At 39.0% G+C, this 19,636-nt stretch overlaps 1 protein-coding gene across 1 annotated transcript in view; it reads left to right on the forward strand.

Annotated features, from left to right (window-relative positions):
* The window catches only part of LOC139469444 (bifunctional methylenetetrahydrofolate dehydrogenase/cyclohydrolase, mitochondrial-like), a 28,257-nt gene extending 11,271 nt beyond the window's left edge, over window positions 1–16,986 (forward strand). Inside the window, exons 2-6 of the mRNA XM_071251613.1 lie at window positions 1,039–1,226; window positions 5,081–5,356; window positions 6,412–6,519; window positions 10,757–10,975; window positions 13,398–16,986. Coding sequence (XP_071107714.1) covers window positions 1,039–1,226; window positions 5,081–5,356; window positions 6,412–6,519; window positions 10,757–10,975; window positions 13,398–13,522 — 916 coding nt within the window. The 3' untranslated portion in view covers window positions 13,523–16,986. The remainder of the gene's footprint in view (window positions 1–1,038; window positions 1,227–5,080; window positions 5,357–6,411; window positions 6,520–10,756; window positions 10,976–13,397) is intronic.
* The last annotated feature ends 2,650 nt before the right edge of the window (window positions 16,987–19,636 follow it).

Raw genomic sequence — 19,636 nt, forward strand, 5'->3', positions numbered from 1 at the left:
TACTGTTACCTATCATGATGTTATTTTCAAGGTGAACGTTCAATAGGTTCTATACCCAACTCGAAAGGGTGCATGGGAATCACGCATGTTGAGACACCCAACGCTAACACCGTATTCGTGCGTGTGTGATTCCCGTGAAATTTTGAAGTGAGTTGATTGGTTCAACTGTATCCTATGGCCCTATTACGCGGGAGTAGCATTATGCAGATGGCTGTTTCAATGAATGCTCGTTCCACCCATGACGAACAGGTCTGGTTGTTGATGAAATATAGTGATAGCTAAATAGACAAATTTTTTTATTCATGCACCGATTGTCTTTAAATGTAATGTCCAATTATGTATGACTGTTTAATAATCTCATACCAACTTTGACAGGAGTAGGTGCAATAGTTTTTCAGATATTGTAGTAAACGTCGGTACCTTAAATTACCTTCCAGACTATAAATCCGTCGGTATTAAAAAACATATGTTATTCTAATTGTAATTTTTTTCTGGATTTTCTATTTTATAAGGTATGTGGATCTGTAAACGAAACAATAGAATGTAAGATATAGGTGTTTGACTTTGAGATAATGTGAGCAGGCTGAATGTCATCAGTGGAAACTGGCACGAGTAATATGATAATAACCAAAATGGCACTGGCATCAATAGGACGTGTAAAACTGACAGAACTGAGCGTTACTCACATAAGGATGACCTACTTATGAATTACACTTTTGTCAGTCCACTTCATCTGTTTTTTTGGAATGTTACTGGTTTGATAAACATGTTATATTTAATGTACAAGTCAGTGTTTCTCTATAGCTCTGGTATCATCCCAAGGAGAACCAGCAAGCAAAGTATGAATCCAAGATATGAGGCAAATAACAAGACAGCCCCTTTCATTGGGTGTTTGTGCACATGCAAGATGTGTTCTGGGCTTGTAATTTACAAGTTGTTGGATTCATCAACATTATTGATTTTCACTCTTTGAGTCACATTACCGATGTTGTTGACAGTAATTGAAATGATATACCTAATTCTAATGAATGATTCCAGATTGGCCTCAGCTTGTGTTATAGACGGGAAATCAGTTGCAAAAGCAATCCGTGAGGAAGTGAAGTCGGAGATTGATGAGGTGGTGTCCAGTGGGCGTCGTCCTCCCCATCTGTCTGTGGTACTTGTTGGCGCCGACCCTGCCAGCCAGGTGTATGTCAACAACAAGATCAAAGCAACAAAGCACACTGGTCAGGAAACACTCCATCTTCTTCATAGTAATTACCCGTGTTGTATCTCAAGGTGTTTTGGGGTATAGGGATCACAAGTCATCAATGTAGTCAGCCCTTTCAAAGAAATATTAACTGAACATTTTTTTAAAGCAGAATTTTGTTTCATGATTGTATATGATGATATTTAACATGTTTAGAGCAGTGTGTGTTGTTCTGTTCTTCTTTCATTTAAATGATTGGGTAATCATGGTAATAACCCTTTCTATTTAAAGGTGGGTTTCGAATCCCTGATTTGCTGTCATTGTAATTCTTTGCCAGCATCAGACTCCTGCTTGTTGGTTTCATCACCTGCATCACCAGTTCACCATGATTTGCAAAATGTTTAAAAAGGTGTTTAGCCTCACTCACTCACTACATTAAAGGGGCACTGATCTAACGGACTGGTTGTTGCCTTTGTTATTGTTTTTCCCCCGTGAGTACCCGGATGATACGCAACGCAACTGAGCGTGACCAGAGACTGGGGTACCGTCTGCAAGGACAGCTAAATAAACTTGGAGGCTGGAGGCAATATTTGTTTTACGCATTTTTGAACACTGATTGGTTAACTGTGATCTATAAAGATTTCGACAAAGGGCGCATGTTAATTAATTTCTTCAGCCTAAACAAACAGACAAAAAGAACAAGGGAGCTCATCGGATGTCATTTGGAAATACCCCAGATGGTTATAGTTTAATACTAAAAAAAAGTATCTATGCTGTGAAAGCAATTTCGGCTTGCGTCGATAATACGATTACTACTCCCTTGTTGTCATCCACGTTTTCTCGTATAATAACCCTACACTTGTGTATTTGTCATCATTCACTTGATGCTCAGTTAATGAATTTATTACAGGTACAATTAGTGGTAGCGCCACTTAGATTACCTGACAAAGGTTCCCATTTGGCATTTATTGTGTCTGGGGTAATTATTCAATCTAAATCCAGGTTTGAAGTGAGGTGAAATGTGTGTTATGTAATATGCACGTGGCAGCCCAGCAAGAGATGAATGATCAGTTGATTTACTTATTTTTGTAAATCAACGGATCGTTCCTAGTCATCAAAGGATTAACAGAAAATACGTTGATTGATTAATCACTGTTATCTTGCGCAGTGGATATGTCAAGAGTGAGTGTTTACATGTCTAGGTTTACTAAAACAAAGGGAATACACTCATATCATGGCGAGAAGTGCCGATGTATAAACAACATACTTTGTTCAAAGGGTTAACTCATAATACGTTGATTGATTGATCATTGTTATCTATCACTCAATGGAATTTTAAGGAACCGTGGACGTTATGAAAATACTTGTCACGTGGGCTTTCTCAACCGACCATTGAGACTTGACACCTATGTAAAACACCTGAAACAATCCAAGCGATCAGTTGAGAAACGAACACAGGTTATAATATCCCGAAACGATATATATCGTTTAAAATATTTGATTGTTACTGAGACACGTGACATCGAATAAGTTTCTTTGTACAGCTGCAGACGAGTGGGATATTGTTCCTTTGTGTGGATATTCACGGATACATTCCTCGAACAAGGAAGCTGCCTAAAACTTATACGCATAAATTTGGTAGGTTGTAATTATGATATCTGCATTTTTTCCTTCATTTGAACTGATTCGTTCTTGTTTCTCTACGTCTTGGTTGGGAAATTCTTCAATGCGCGATAGACGTTGTCACAGGTCTTTTCCTTTGTAAGCGTGTATATATTACCGTCAATTTGTAAAATGTGATTCTCTCAGGCAATTTATAGAATGTGTAAATATTTCAGTCATTTTGGCTAAAAAATCTGTCCAGATTGATCAAGACGATCAAAAGGGCCTACAAACATCACAACAGATTATTATGTAGGATTAAAAGCCAAACAACTTAGAAATGTACTTTTCAACGTAACATTTTCAGTCTCTTGGTGATGACATTAAACATCAAAATGTTTGGAGTTCGTTGTCATAATAATACAGATGGAAATGTTTTTCTGTCACTTTGTAAAATAACTGAATATTTAGACGTTTAATATATTTGTTACACATTTGACAGTAAAAAAATATACACACTATAAAAAAAGCATATGCTCAGGTGAAATATATACTTTGTGTTGCAAGTCAAAATAGTGTAAACGAAAATCGCAAAATTACCAAGCAAGTGACTTATCAAAACTTCGTCACCATTACCGGTGCTACTCACAAAGATACCTACATTACCTATTATCTCGAAAACTGTATTTCATTTTGTTGATCAATGTGACCATACGCCCTTATTACAACCCATAAAAGTGACTAATGCGCTTACGAATGGCGCAGCAGAGGTCGCGAACTAGTCTAGATTTCTGCTATACATCCGGGTACTCACTGGGAAAAAACAATAACAAAGGCAACAACCAGTCCCGGGGAATTGCGTTAGATCAGTGCCCCTTTAAGGGGGCGGTCGGGTAGTCTCGTGGTTAAAGCGTTCGCTCGTCACGCTGAAGACTCAGGTTCGATTCCTGACATGGGTACAATGTGTGAAGCCCATTTCTGGTGTCCCCCGCCGTGATATTGCTGGAATATCGCTAAAAGCGGCGTAAAACATATTCACTCATTCACTCACTCATTACATTAAGAAGTTTGAAATACATGTATTCCAATTTTCCAATGTATTTAAGCAGTGTTTGAAACCAGTTTAAGAAACTCCACAGTGATCTATTTGATGTTGTATATATATCAAACAAGACAGGTCACCAATCTTAGGCCTGCTCTTCACTTTGAAAACAGTGTAACTGGAGGCGACAAGTTTTGCTATTGCCTATTGGTCTAAGTCTCCAGATCCATTTGGTTTGACATTTTCTTGAGTTTATCAAAAGTTTTATGGTTTCACATTTGATGTAAAAATGCATTGCATTATAAATAGGAGTTCTTTAAGTGGCAATAAATACAGGATTGATTACTTTTCATCTTTCATTCTGCCATTTCAGTGCTGGTTTATATCATCTGCACCGAAATGTTACGGAAAAATAGCACTTGATCCAAGTCTCAACCAGACTACACATGCATAAAACATATTCTCGTATGGTTTCGGGAATTGCTTGGTTCTCGTTAGTAGTTAGATAAGAGGGCTTATTACTATTACTTGACATTTGAGGTCAGCATTTAGCAGACTGTGTGGTGCCAGAATGGCATAATTTAATTACCGATACGGATGGGTAAAGGTTTGAAATTTATCATAAGTCATTAATTGACTGTGAAATTTATGTTATATTAATGTTAAGAAGAAAAATAGGGCTTTATTTACATTATCAAATGGCTTCATACAGAGTACAACATGTTAGAAGTGGTTGATATAAGTGTACGTACTGATGATGAACTCTATTTCATCTCAGCCAAGGCTTCCGTTGTAATGTTAATTTTAAACAAGCAGAAACTTTATTCAGTTTAATGTTTATGGCAAGATTAGAAAGTACCACGTGTGTACTGTGCGCCAAACTAGATTAACATTGTAACAATGTCTGTCACAGGGGTCTGATGGATATGCTCACCTTGTCTCAGACACCTGGTATAAACACATGCTCATGACATAGTGGGAATCGTACAATGAACTTTCTGCTTTTAGTAGATTTAGTAGATTTAGTAGATTTCTTATGTACATGGAAAGGGTTTTGTTGCTTTTATCTAATGGGCCTCAGTAGGGGAATAAATTCTTGAAACCTGAATTAATCTGAAATTCACAGGTCAATCTGTCCTTCAATATCAAATATAGCAATTTATTTTATGTTCTGTGATTGACAAGTTTCATGACTTCACAAATATTTAATAAGCCAATACATGAATATTTGAATCTCACATATGCAGGTATAACAAGCTCCACTCTCAAGCTCCCAGCTAGTGTGACGGAGGCCGAACTGTTGAGTCACATTGACACTTTGAACAAGTCGGCAGAGGTGGATGGAATCCTAGTCCAGTTGCCAGTTCCACCGCACATCCATGAGCGTAGGGTGTGCAATGCTGTCACACCCAGCAAGGATGTGGATGGGTTCGGTGTAGTGAACATCGGGCGCTTCTGTGTGGATCAGACAGCCTATGTCCCAGCGACGCCAGCAGCAGTTCTGGAAATCATTCGCAGGACAGGTACATTCCTTCTCGTGTTCTGATGCCAAGTGTCACGGATGGAGTCTGGCTTTTTCTTTAATCCCCAAATCTCTCCTGTTCCAATTATATAAATGTTCTAATCTGTTATCAGACAAACCAGGTGGAGTTTGGGATGTATTGTGTCTCTGTTCATTGAGGTACATGGAATAAGCAACAACCTCCTTGTACTGGACGAGGGGCGGTCGGTTCACTCACTCACTCATTGTACTGTACAAGCATGAGAGGGGCCTTTCTTGGCCAAGTGCAAGTGGCCAATGGTCATTGATAACTTTCAAGTAATGTTAAAAAGTTTTAGACTTGTCATGACTTAGTACAATGATCATAATGAGTGAAACATGCTGAAGTGTGAACTTCTGGAGCAAATCTGTGATCCTACATGAAGTCTTAACCTTTGGGAAAATATCTCCTAAGAGAATCAACTTGGGTCGAAAACTTGCATTTGTTTAATAATTGTTGAGGTAAACATTTCTGACATATTTAAGCCTTATGTCTGTTTTTGTTATGACTCCAGAACAAAGTCTAATTCCCTTTCACATGAATATACCTGATAACTTGCATACAAATCTGTAAAGTTTTTGTCCTCATTTGAAAATAGTGTCAGTTCCTGTTGGCCAAATAGTACTTTGTCCTGTGTTTCATTAAAACAAAGAGTCTATCAGAAGCAACAAGACCTACCTAGATACAACCTGTCTTGACACAGGCAACCTTTGGTGTGAATTATGATGCATTTAGTGTCCACAGCCATCCTCTCCGATGTCAGACTGGATAGAAACAGACCCAGAACAAATTGAAACACTGCTCCTCTACAGAACAGACAAATTCATCTTACTAATTATCTCCAACTGAAAGGTCTGACTTCTCTGGTTGTTAACCTTCTACCGCCTAACAGGCAGCTTGGGTTGCATACTCTCCATGGAGTTGAGAATGGTTGTCGAGTGCACACTGATCCAGTGACCGGGGTAATAATAGAGCTTTTAGCTTGCCCCTGTGTGGTGTGGAAATATGCGCAACATAAATAGCCTATTATAATACAGGTATCCCTACATTTGGAAAGAATGCTGTAGTTGTCGGCCGATCAAAAAATGTGGGCCTGCCAATTGCCATCCTCCTCCACGCTGATGGACGCAACGATACAGATGCAGGTAAGGGCTTCAGGTGTACCTGTAATTAACAGACTGGAAACATTTGTATACATAGTTATGTGGTACATATGTAGATCAAGTTAAAAAATAACATCCAGAATTTATATTTTACGGAGCTCTATACGTTATACTTCCCTTACCCTATAGGGGTAGAGGGGGCACAGGTGGCCCAGTCGTCTAAAGGGGCATTCACGTGGTACAACTAGTTGTATACAACTTGTTGTATGCAATTAGTTGCACAAACTGAAGTTGTAACTCGGCATTCACACGGCGGCGAGTTGCATACAACTCGGGTCTCGCGAGATCTCTGACAAAAAGCTTGTGATTCACTACATTATCGCTGGAATCCTTGTTGCCGAGTTAATGTTCAGAGGCATTGCTTTGAAAAAATCAACGCTGTGCGAGAATTTCGGTCGCGTGGTACATGACCAACCTCTGACTTTGCAATTTAACGGACTTGCATATTATTGAATTTTTAACCCCATGATGGAAAATTAAAATGTATAACGTGACACATTCGATACGAAAACGTACTTGTTTTATGCGTCGAAAACAAATTTTCCGTTACATGACGTCAAAACACGAGGGCGATGCCCACATGTACAAAGAAAAAAAACCCCGCAATTCCTATTCATTGCAAAACTCAGTATCCATCATGTCCGTGGTGAGCATCTGCTTTGGCTCAGGACAATATATTCTAGTATCTTTTTGTTTATGTGTATCTACAAAGTTCCCACACAGCTATCGATTTTAATAACCACATCGGTTCCTTTTCTGGGACATTGAATGATTGTCATCCAAAATGTCCTGAAGACATATTTCAGATTTTGTTATAATATAGAAGAATGAACTATAAAAATCCTGAAAGTGCCCTTTGGCCAGTTGAAATCAGATACTTTTAGCATATTTCCAAATTTATATGAAACGTCGAAATCGGTAACACAAAAAAGTAACAGTATATTACCAATTATATTCGGTTATAGTATGGAAAATTTCGATTAAAAGAACAGCATGTTGGGCTTATCACTACAACAGCTCCACAACCCCTCCAACCCCCAGGAAAGCACACCGAAACCCCAACAGACCATGACCCACCTCCACCCATGAATCTCAAATGGTCGGCCCCTATTTTGATGCGCGCACCTGATGCAATCTTTAGCTCTCAATGTTCCGCCAATTAAACGATAAAATCCAAATGTAAGACAAGTAGTTGTCCACACATGAGTTATACATTAATAAAAATATAACGTGGCGAATTTCCTTCAGGTATACATTTACTTTAACTTAAGAAATGAAGTGCCTGTTTTATTTAACCTATCTATATAAATTTGCCACAATGAATATTTCACAATTCTCCAAAGGAAATATGTATATGCTGCAGTGTGTTACATTTACAAAGCATCTTATGGGAAGGATAACACGATAAATGTCAATTTCTATGACCAAACAAACAGCTGATTATTATGAGTTTCATAAATTCTATTGCATTTTAGATTATATTAGTAACAGTACTGCATACATGTACCCATTTTGCAGCAGTGCATTATTTTGCTGGGTGAAACGATATTGAAGAGATATTCAAATTATAATTCAAGATTGAAACATTAAACTACTTCATGAACTGAATGCGTTGTGTACTAGTTCACCCGCACCTCAAAGAAAATAACAAATATGTACAACGGTGTTGATGTTGACGTATACTAATATGACATCACTACCGGTAACCTCCCGTCATAACATAGCGAGTTCACTGATAGCAGTACGCGGAATGTTTGGAGTAGGTTTTACCGTGATGCTGGGATCACATACATACATAAATGAGTGATGTAAGTTAAGTAATCAGAATCAATCTGAAATCAACAAGTTATGTTTGTTTTTATGTTTCCATTCTCGCCTTGATACTACGTGGAAAGGCAGACCAATACCGTCGTCAGTGTGCGTGATTTTGCGTCAATCATGGTGTCACGTTGAACGATTTCTGTTGACTTTTTCCAAATAAGTATCTGGACTCTAATTATTAATTCCTCAATTCTTGCAACGATTATTGACCCATGCATATTCGTAATAAACTAAGCTAATGTATGCAACAAATTGACGACCGAACTTGGAATAGTAAAATGTTAATAAAACTAGAAGTTTGCTTTGTTTACATTTTTAAATGAGAAGGCCCACTGTTAGGTTTCAGAGCACAGGGTTTGGTTTCACACTTGAATATTGCGGTTGATTTCATTTGGACCGTTTGTATTAGTGACTTAGACAAAATGTCAGTTGATTCTTAATGGTATGATGAACTCAGAGATGTATGTATGGTAGCTGAGTGTGAAATACATGTGATGTGACAGGCATCTCGCCTGACGCGAAAAGAACCGTGATTTTGCAACGCTATCCAACATGGAGGTTCGGTCCAGAGGTTTTATGTTTCGAAAAAGAATATAGGGGTATGGGAGTCTTTCGGAATGATGATTGGTGTTTTGACAAAGGGCAGACACCCAATGGTTTTGTAATGGAACTTCTCAGGTAGCTATACGTTATTTGAATAAATAATCACATTTAGAACAGTGAATTGGTAAAATGCGAATTTTTTTTTTCATTGTACACTATTTTCAGATGTCGTTAGTGATACATATGCTTTGGCTAAAATAGTTGTTAATGGCATCATATTATAGATACTTTCCCACAGAATCTAAAACTGTGACATGTATTTGGGTGTATGATGTATTTTAAGTTTTAGAAACGTATTCAATCAAAGGTATTATGGACCTTATCTCATCTTGGTTCTACAGTACAGTGAACAGTCACATAGCCTGTCATTTCAAATAACACCATGAACAGTTTAACCAGGAGAATTAGACCGATGCAAATGTCAAAATATATAATTTGGTACAGTGGTATTCTACGTACCTACTTTTCATAGGTCCTTTATTGAGTGGTGACACTTAGGATACCGAAAAACAGAAGTTACCGACGTGAATCGGAGTCACCATTTTTGTTTACAAATTGACGTGTAAATGTCACGTGATTTTCATACACGTTTTGATTGGCTGCGTTCATACAACTTGTCGCATGAAAATAGAGCATGTCCTATTTCGTACAACTCGCATCCAACAAGTTGCATACGTCAAAAGTTGGACCGACTTGCCCGTTCACATGATGCAATGTGTTGCATGCAACAAATTGTATACAACTAGTTGTACCTTGTGAGTGCCCCTTAAGTTGCCGCGATTCGCTGTGCAGCTGCGTATGATTGTGGGTTCGTATCCTGGTTCACCCCGATTATGTATCCAGGTTTGTCAGGTCCATACCCGTGCTCGTGGTAAATGACTGAGACCTGCATCACATTAAGCTGCCACATCGTGATATAACTGGAATACTGTTAGAAGTGGAGTTAAACCCAACTCACTCACTCACTCACCTATGGGGGGCGGTCGAGTAGCCTAGTGGTTAAAGCGTTCACACCGAAGACTCGGGTTCGATTCCCGACATGGGTACAATGTGTGAAGCCCATTTCTGGTGTCCCCTGCCGTGATATTGCTGGAATATTGCTAAAAGCGGCGTAAAGCCACTCACTCACTCCCTCACCCTGTGTGTTTGGACATGGTGGACTGTGCCCCGAAGGGGACTCCTTTGTTTGGAAACCGCTATGGATGCAGGGGTGACATTTTACTTTCATCATTAAGGGATAAATTTGTTCATTGAGTTGAAGAAACATCAAGAATTAGCATTTAGCAGAATTATGGCCCTTGTGTGATCTTTTGGACATTGTGCATAGTACCACTAATGGTGACAAGTTTTCTCTGAAACCGCTATTGATGACATTTTGAGTCTATCATTAATTGATGATAATGTTATCAAGTTTAAAAACTACCATCAAGAGTTATTTCTTTTGCCGAGCTGTGGCCCATGTTTTAATGTGTTTTTCCCAGTCAGGCAAGTGCTCTTCGATGTTCTGGAATATGTAGTATTGTAATCTTTGCTTTCCAGGGTAGATTGTCTGGTGCCAAACCTTTCCATTTGGTGCAAAACTGGAAGGGAAGTTACGATCGGTGCCTAACGTTTTCACAAAGATTGTTAATTTACATTTGTAGGCTTGCAGGAATTGTGGTGAATGTTGATGAGTCATTGTTTATTTCATTGATGATTGATTTTTGTCCCTCCAAAATATCGTTCATGAAATGTACAGTTATTGTTTTTTAATTTTATGAGATTAACTTTTAAAAGAAAATGATTGTTGTTCCAGGTGATGCAACAACGACAATCTGCCACCGTTTCACGCCCCCAGATCAGCTGAAGGTGTTCACCGCCACCGCGGACATCATCATAGCGGCTGCTGGAGTGCCTGACCTCATCACTGCCGACATGGTCAAACTGGGGGCCGCAGTCATCGATGTTGGCATCAACAGGATAAAAGATGAAGAAACCGGCAAAACTAAGCTGGTGGGAGATGTGGATTTCCAAGGTAAGCTGGTGAGATGTAAATTTCCGAGGTAGGCTGTTGGGAGATGTGGATTTCCAAGGTAGGCTGGTGAGATGTAGATTTCCAAGGTAGGCTGGTGGGAGATGTAGATTTCCATGGTACGCTGGTGGGAGATGTAGATTTCCAAGGTAGGCTGTTGGGAGATGTAGATTTCCAAGGTAGGCTGTTGGGAGATGTAGATTTCCATGGTAAGCTGGTGAGATGTAGATTTCCAAGGTAAGCTGATGGGAGATGTGGATTTCCAAGGTATCCAATGTCCAATGTCTATCTGTTTACCGCAGTACTTTGTAAACTGTTGACATGTGCAGGACCAGGTGAGCTACAGTGCTGTGACACGACATTGTATTATTCTCTGAAAGCAACTGTACCGCAGTACACTGTAAACTGTTGACATGTGCAGTACCAGGTGAGCTACATTGCTGTGACAAGACATTGTATTATTCTCTGAAAACAACTATACCACAGTACATTGTAAACTGTTGACATGTGCAGTACCAGGTGAGCTACATTGCTGTGACAAGACATTGTATTATTCTCTGAAAACAAAAGAGCAAATAAGGTGACACTTTCCATGGCAACAAGTGGAAGTTGAAAGTTGAGTCTGTTTCCCGACTTCTATATAGCGTGCCCGAGACAGCAGAAAGGTCTTGTTTCTAGTAGACATCATGTGTTGGCTTATCTCTCAAATTATACTTGACTGAGCTGGAGTGAGTCTGTTTAAAAAAACTAGCTAGTCTCGACACTGAAGACATTGTGGGTTAGTAATATATTAACCAAGAGTTTAATAGGATAAAAAAGAGGGGGAAAAAGGCCTATTAATCTCCTGGCAAATATATCAGACTGTTGCCCACACTGAAAAGAGTAAAGATCACAATTGTATTTTCCTTTTTATCCCTGTATGTTGATCGAGGAAATCGGTAAAGCAAGACAGAAAACAGTAGAATGATCTGGAATCATTTTGGTGAAAATGTTAGTTGCCATAACAACAAAAAAGGTCACATTGGTGACTAAGTGAGTCACAAGTTTTAGCTCTGAAATTCTGCTGGACTAATCTCCTTAGTGGGAGTAGGCTCCATGAGATATTGATGCTTCTCAGTGACATGTGTTTGCAGTGCCAGCTGTGTAGAGTGAACAGGAAGCAGTGCACTAGCTTCGTGTGAATCAGTTACAGCAATCTCATTTCACATGGAGCTCTGTTGGTATCTGGCACCCTGTGCAAGTCCTGTTAAAGTGCTGACTAGGCGAGGATCGTGGGTGTCCTGGCTTATCTCATTGTGTCTCATCATACCTTGGGGCGGTGGGATGGCCTAGTGGTTAAAGCTTTCACTCATCACGCCGAAGACCCAGGTTCGATTCCCGACATTGGTACAATGTGTGAAGCCCATATCTGGTGTCCCCTGCCGGGATATTGCTGGAATATTGCTAAAAGCAGCGTAAAACCATACTCACTCATCATAACTAAATTTGTTTTAGCCTGCTTGGGTATATCAACTACTATTTTGTCATGTCACAATTATTACAGGCCAATATGAATAAGCTGGAATACTGGTGAACACAACATATAACAACATTCACACACTTTTATCATGAAAGATGACACCAGAAGCTACGTTAGGAAACATTTTGCTGTTGTTTTGGCATGTATTTAGGGCAGGGGATTGTGAAGGTAACAAAATCGCCATGGAAACCAGAAATGCAATAATGCTGGCGAATTATGACAGCCTCGTGGTAAGGGGATTAAACCACGAGGAGGGTCATGCACAACCATTTTACTGCTACATTTGGTAAAAACTGAGTGTTATACACTTAGTGTGACGAGGGATCCCTGAGATTGACTTGCATCTACGAGGGGGTATCTGAATAGGTACCCTGTAGGATGAGATGGCAATGTGGCAGTTAACCTTCTAACACCTCAGCTGTTTGTAAACTCCCCAGGGAGCTGAGAATGATAAACAAGTGCACACTGATCCATTAACTTGGCCACTGAATAATAATATTAGCGCTTTGAGTGTTTGGAATCTAGTGCAAAATCAGCACACACATTATTATATATTATTAAAATATACATACAGCACTATTCAATTTTATTCCTAAGGTCAAATCCCTTGTCTTGTAAACTTACAGTCAACTATTAATAACCCATATGTACTGGGAAGAAATCTGTTAGGAATCAATGATGCAAGAAGACTTATTGGATGCTTGAGTTGAAGTGTGACTCTGGCAAGGAGATGATTGCCAGTGCCGAATGGTTCAGCTAAGTCATCCCAAGGGTATTAAAACTGTAGGGGGAGTTGGCTGTCCTCATCGTTGCCCCACATCTATTGTTTATAACACTTGTTGCCATGTATATTTAATGTGCGTCTGAGGCCTGTGTTGTTCCTACAGATGTCCTCCTTTGTTGCAGGTGTGAGGGAGAAGGCTGCCTATATCACCCCAGTCCCTGGAGGGGTGGGGCCGGTTACCGTGGCCATGCTGATGAAGAACACGCTGCTGGCGTACAAGAAGGACATTGACTTTGAGTTGACATAATCTGTGGGCTTCACCCATAGCACATGTTTTGAACAAACGCTATTGTTTGATCAAAGGAACAAAATAGATGTTGTAGTTCCTGAAAATTCTCTAGATTTATCCTAGTGCTAGACCAAGTAATTCAGCTTGAAAATCATTAAATGATCATAGATAGTGTCTTCAGAGTTCCTAGGCTTTATAACTAGGATCAATAGGAGTTAGTTTCGTAATCAAGTCATGTAATGATTTAGCGATTACTCAACTCTGAAAATGCCTATAGTAACAAACTGTCTTGCTAAGATTTTAGATAATTAATATATATGTATACTTAGTAGGAAGTATATGGCAAGAAGAGCTCAGTCATGACAAATGAGTTTATACTCATGACTTTTGTCTTAATACTCAAAATGAAGTAAATATTTGTTTCATACCAAGCGACATAACTGTATTCCGATTGGCTGTTTGACTTTGTGGTACAGATGTTACCAGGTTTTTATCTATCATTAATAATTTATGATGATTTCAATGAAACGTGCACTTACCTTTTCCTCCCTGTAGTGTTGGATATGATCTTGTGTTAACAGAATTGTTGAGATAATCATGCATCTAATTAGTAATCTAGCTCTGTAGTCTCTGTTTGTGTGCTGATGTGTTGAGTTTGGAACAGGAAGCGAAGTGAACAATATCAATCTTTACATACAGAAAATATTCCTTAGGTCATGAAAAGGAAGCAAAATGTCTTCGATTTGTTTACTTGAATTATTCCTTAGACTAAAAAAAATAATAGTCTTAGTTCTCAGGCACTGCCCGCATCATCTTAAATTCGCCACTCGTTTCGTCTTTATTTCAATTTTGAAAAAAAACACCAAACATTCTTAAATATTCGAAGACCATCCGTAGTCAAATAGTATATTCCAATATTTTACTCATCAAGCATCATATGTAGGGAGGCCCTTTCCCAGGTTGACTGTACACAACCCTTTATTTGGTTACATACTACATGTAGTTTGAATAACACACACACACACACACACACACCCCAAATTAACACTGCTATATTTTCAAAAGCCATTTCCTGAGATCCAATTCTTTTATTTTTCTTAGCCTTAAGCAGGTTTGTCCCCCTCATGGCTGCAGAAGTTCTGTCTGGATAGGTAAAATCTGCAGTGCAATGTTTAAGGCTGGAAGCAGTGAACATACCTTGGCCACATTGGTGTGTTTCAAGTTGACATCATTGTTGTGGTACAGTTGCAGGGATGACAAAGGGGAAAACATGCAGAAACTCTGTAACCTGGGGATTTACTGCTACCTGTTTTCTATCTGAATTATAGCACAGCCAAATGTGACTTTCAACAAACAGTTCCATGAAATGGACTGTTGCAGTACCTAATTGGGAATTAAGTGTACTTTGGCTGATCAAATAGCAAGCTCTCACATGGCAGGAGTATTAGTCTGTGCTTTAAGGTTAGAGGTTACACACAACTGAATAAACATGTACAACCAAGAGCCTTGGTAGGACTCAAGATCTTAGGTGCATTGTTATGTCTCTAGATTAGATCTCTGGTACATCTTGCTAATTTCTGTTAATTTGTAACATTGAAAAACTGTGTCCGGAGCAACACTAGGAAACTGTTTAAAATCAGTTGAACAAATACTTAAACATTATTATTGTACTTGTCGTTGTATGTCTGACAGACTCACTGGTGATATGTCGTGTGTCAGTGTAGAACTCACCGATGTGTGTGAGGTTGTTATGTTTGCATGATCGGTCTGTCCTGTGTGTCTCTGTGTGCTGCATCACTTGTTACAACTGCACCGCAGTGACCCGACCTCCATGTACATTCTGGTCTTAATGTTATCCCGTCCGTGTGCCATAGAAACATCAAAAGGAAGGTTTATTTTACAGTTAGGAACCTCATATGTCTGTGTATTCTATATTATTAAATATCCTATAAGCTAATCAAAAAGAGATGATAATCATTTAGCTTTACTAACACTTTGAGATCTGCATAGACCCATGAAGATCCAGGGTAGAATACGTCTTCAGCAACCCATGCTTGCCGTAAGAGGTGACTATGCTTGTCGTAAAAGGCGACTAACGGGATCGGGGGGTCAGGCTCGCTGACTTTGTAGATGCATGTCATCGATCCCAACTGCGTGGATCGATGTTCATGATGTCAATCACTGGATTGTCTGATCCAGACTCGATTATTTACAGACCGCCGTCATATAGCTGGAATATTGCTGAGTGCGGCGTAAAACAACAAACAAACAAACAAAAGCATATTGTAGGTCCATTTCCTTTCTCAGGAACAAATTTGATTGGGAACATGAAAAACACAACAATTAGATGTTTCTGTTGATCAATTTCATTAAAATGATCTCATCAATATAATACCTCTGTGCATTTAGATTTAAGGATGCTTCCATAGAAGGCTGCATCAGGTGAACCCTGAGCGACCTTTAATCGTCAACTGTAAATAAGGGCGACATAGCTTCATTTGTAACCATTTCCATTTGTAGAACCTTCACAGAACACAGATATTACTTTGATGGTATTCCCTTTTCGGTTTACATGCCACACAGCTCAGAAATGATAGGACATGTGAAATATCCACAACAGTATAATGGCGCTACTATACTTTCTACTTTCGGGACTTGTTTTAGTCTCTAAGGAAGAAAATTTATAGAGGATGTAAATTTTTGTTTATTATGAGGAATACAATGTTTCTCTTCCTTATATGTCACTTCTAAATGCCTTTCAAAGACTGGTTTTAGTTAATTTTCGAGATACAGAAATTGGATATGCTGGTTTGAATGCTTTGCTCACATGTGCTGATATTTTAGAATCCTTGACTCGGAATGTCTGATAAGAAAGTTAGGCATGACGTCTTGTGGAGGTATCCTTAGATCTGAATACAGAGAGGTCTTGTGTCGGAGTGAAAAGTCGGATTTTTATGAGATGTGTGTTGAACACCATTTGTCTGGTCAACTCCCTGCTTGTAATTTGTGTGCATATATGGGGAAAGAGTGGGCAGTTAAGTGATAATTAGAATAGAACCTTATCTTTGATAAAATAATTTTTTAGTTTTCATTCAGATCTTTAAAAAATGTGAGGTGATTTGAATTTTTAAATATTTTCTTTTCTTTTAAACAGTTGATACCTTAACTGTCGATGGTTGTGATTGACAGGAAGTAAGAATGTTTAGTAGGACCTCATGTTAGTTTGCTTCATTAAGAAAAGACAGAAGGAAAAACATGGAGCTATTTGCTTCATCTACTGGTACCTGGAAACCTTTAGATGAAGTGAGGAAGCATGGTTGATTTGGATTTTGATTCTTTTCTGATCTCTAGGGTAAGCTTCAGAGGGAGCAGGTGGATGAAAGATACTTAAGAAAAACTGGAAATAAAAGTAGGATCAAACCTTCACTGATAAGTTGTCTTTTGCAAAAGATAGGTGAAGAATAGGTTCACCGTATGAAGTTTTTAGCTCACAAGTAAAAAACTGGTCATAAACTTTTTCCAAACTCCTGTAGGCTCATAACCACAATGTGGCATCATGAATGTGCCATGTTTAGTGCAATGGTTGATTGATAACATAAAAGACATAAAAGGGGCCACGGGTGGTCCAGTCACCTTAGGCTCCGCAAATCACTGTGCAGTTGCATCCCTTGGGCATGCCAGAAACCTATGCTTGTTGGTTTGAATCCTGGTTCGCCCCAATTATGTTTTTAGGTTTTTCAGCACCATACCCCTGCTCATGGGTTTCACCGAAGTGGTAAACGCCTGAGACCTGCATCACTTTAGGCTTTCCTACTACAGTAGGCTGACACACCATAATATAGCTGGAATACTGTTCAAAGTGGTGTGGGGGCGGTCGGGTAGCCATGTGGTTAAAGCATTCGCTCGTCACGCCGAAGACCAGGGTTCGATTCCCGACATGGGTACAATGTGTGAAGCCCATCCCTGGTGTCCCCATCCGTGATATTGCTGGAATATTGCTAAAGCGGCGTAAAACCGTACTCACTCACTCAAAGTGGTGTTAAACCCAATTGGCCCAGTGACCCTGTATTCTTATATTGGCTGCTGTATTCTTGTAGTGACCTGTGTATGCTGATCTGTCATTGACCTCACTCAGTCACTAAAGGAAAATAGGTGCCTGAAAGGTGAAATACAAAACTGGTACAGTTGCTTACTTCTCATTGAATGTCTTTCCGATAACATACAGCTTGGAGTGCTTTTTCATGAATTTGAAAATTTATTAATTTTTATCCAGGGCATGATAATATTTGTTCAGGTAGGAGGCTATGTGGTTAAAAAAACAATTTCTTTTAGTGGAACGTAGATAGAGCTGGCAGGAGGTGATAGCATATAAGAGAATACGTATGGCTTCATGTTGATTCCATTTGAATAATTTTGATATCATTTTGGACCAAAGACATTGAATGAAGTCTGGATGTGAGAGATTATTCCAACTGTTTCTAATCTAAAGAAACATCACAAACACCCATTAGACTGTGACATGACCCAGCTGATAGAGGCCTGTGTTGTATGGCTGATAGAGGCCTGCAGTAGTGGTGCACACCTATTAATAACAAGTTTGTATACAACGTCATGTTTGTATACAGTGTGTCAAAGATTGCAAGTAGAAGGACTGAAGATAGGCAACAGGGCTCCGGTTTGTGAGGGTGATTAAGGGTTGCAATTTGTCATGCAGTTTTTGGTGTATGAGACCACATATTTAAACGAATCAGGGTATATAGGAAAAATCACACACTTTGTTACAAATATATGTCAAATGTTTTTTGTAATTCTTGTCAACCCTAAACAGTATTCAACAGATGCAAAATTCTTATATTACAAAAGTGAAATTTCTCCATATATTTGAAGACTTTGTACCTTTGTTCCGATGATCATTTGCGGATAGGCATTTAAAAAGTAATATTATGGCAATGAAAATGAATAAACTCAAATATCCACATTCTGTCAGAAAGCTGAACTAGATTGAGGTCACTAAATACGAATTAAGATGAACAATGACAGTGCTATATTCATATTTCATGTGTCTGTTCGCCAAGATGAACAATGACTCACTATGTTCACATGTCATGTGTCTGTTTGCCAAGATGGACAATGACTCACTATGTTCACATTTCATGTGTCTGTTCACCAAGATGAACAATGACTCACTATGTTTGCATTTCATGTGTCTGTTGACGAGATGTTTCCTTGGTTTGGAAGCATGGCAGACAAGATGACAAACATTTTAAAACTGATCACTACACAATTATCCACTCTGTGGACCATTTGAAGTGGAAATGTCTTGTTTTGTTACCTTGTGTCCCATACTTATGATATATGTGTGCTTATAAATGTGTTCCATATTGTTGAAGACCCTGTGTCTTAAGGTAAATCGGTGTTAGGTGTACTTACCTGTTTGTTCATCTTCCCAAGGCAAGGTCATTAACTGACTATAAAAGTCCAGTTCCCACTATGCCAACTAGGCTGGAATTCTGGAGTTGCATTTTGGCTGGGCTAACGAGTCTATTGTCCAATCAAAATCGAGTTAAGGAACTAGACCTCCGCTCCTGGACAACATCGATTTCAATGTGCTGTCGACTGCAAGATTTGCAAAACACGTGTTCTGCCAACTGGGCGTTGACATATATTTTGCAAATATTTTCATGTTCATAATCAAAGTGTTCAAGTGATTTGATATTTCGTGTTTTGATGTTTATTATAATATAGACCTTGATTATCTATCAGATCGTTTTGACCGGGCGCCTTCATTTGTTTGAAGCAAATTCAAATTCAAATTCCATATGAGTGATGGGATCTGATTGTCAATAGGAGGGACATAGAAGGCCACTGGTGGTGCTACCATCGAGGCTAGAAACAATTCCAACCCAGTTCGTCAAGGGTGGGAACTGGACTTTTAAAGTCAGTTAACGCCCTTGCCTCGGGAAGACGCTGTTTGTTTGGTGCAGCATTAACCTAGGACTCTTATCATGAAGTGCTTGTTGACAGTTCGATATGCCGTTTTCTATAGTCGTAACTGTTTTTATGCCAAAGCTTTACACAAATATTTTAGTGATACCTGTGGTGTAGGTGAAATCATTGTTTTATGATTGAATG

Source organism: Haliotis cracherodii, unplaced genomic scaffold (assembly GCF_022045235.1).
Source record: "Haliotis cracherodii isolate W230 unplaced genomic scaffold, xgHalCrac1.p SCAF_2, whole genome shotgun sequence".
Classification (NCBI taxonomy): Eukaryota; Metazoa; Mollusca; class Gastropoda; order Lepetellida; family Haliotidae; genus Haliotis; species Haliotis cracherodii.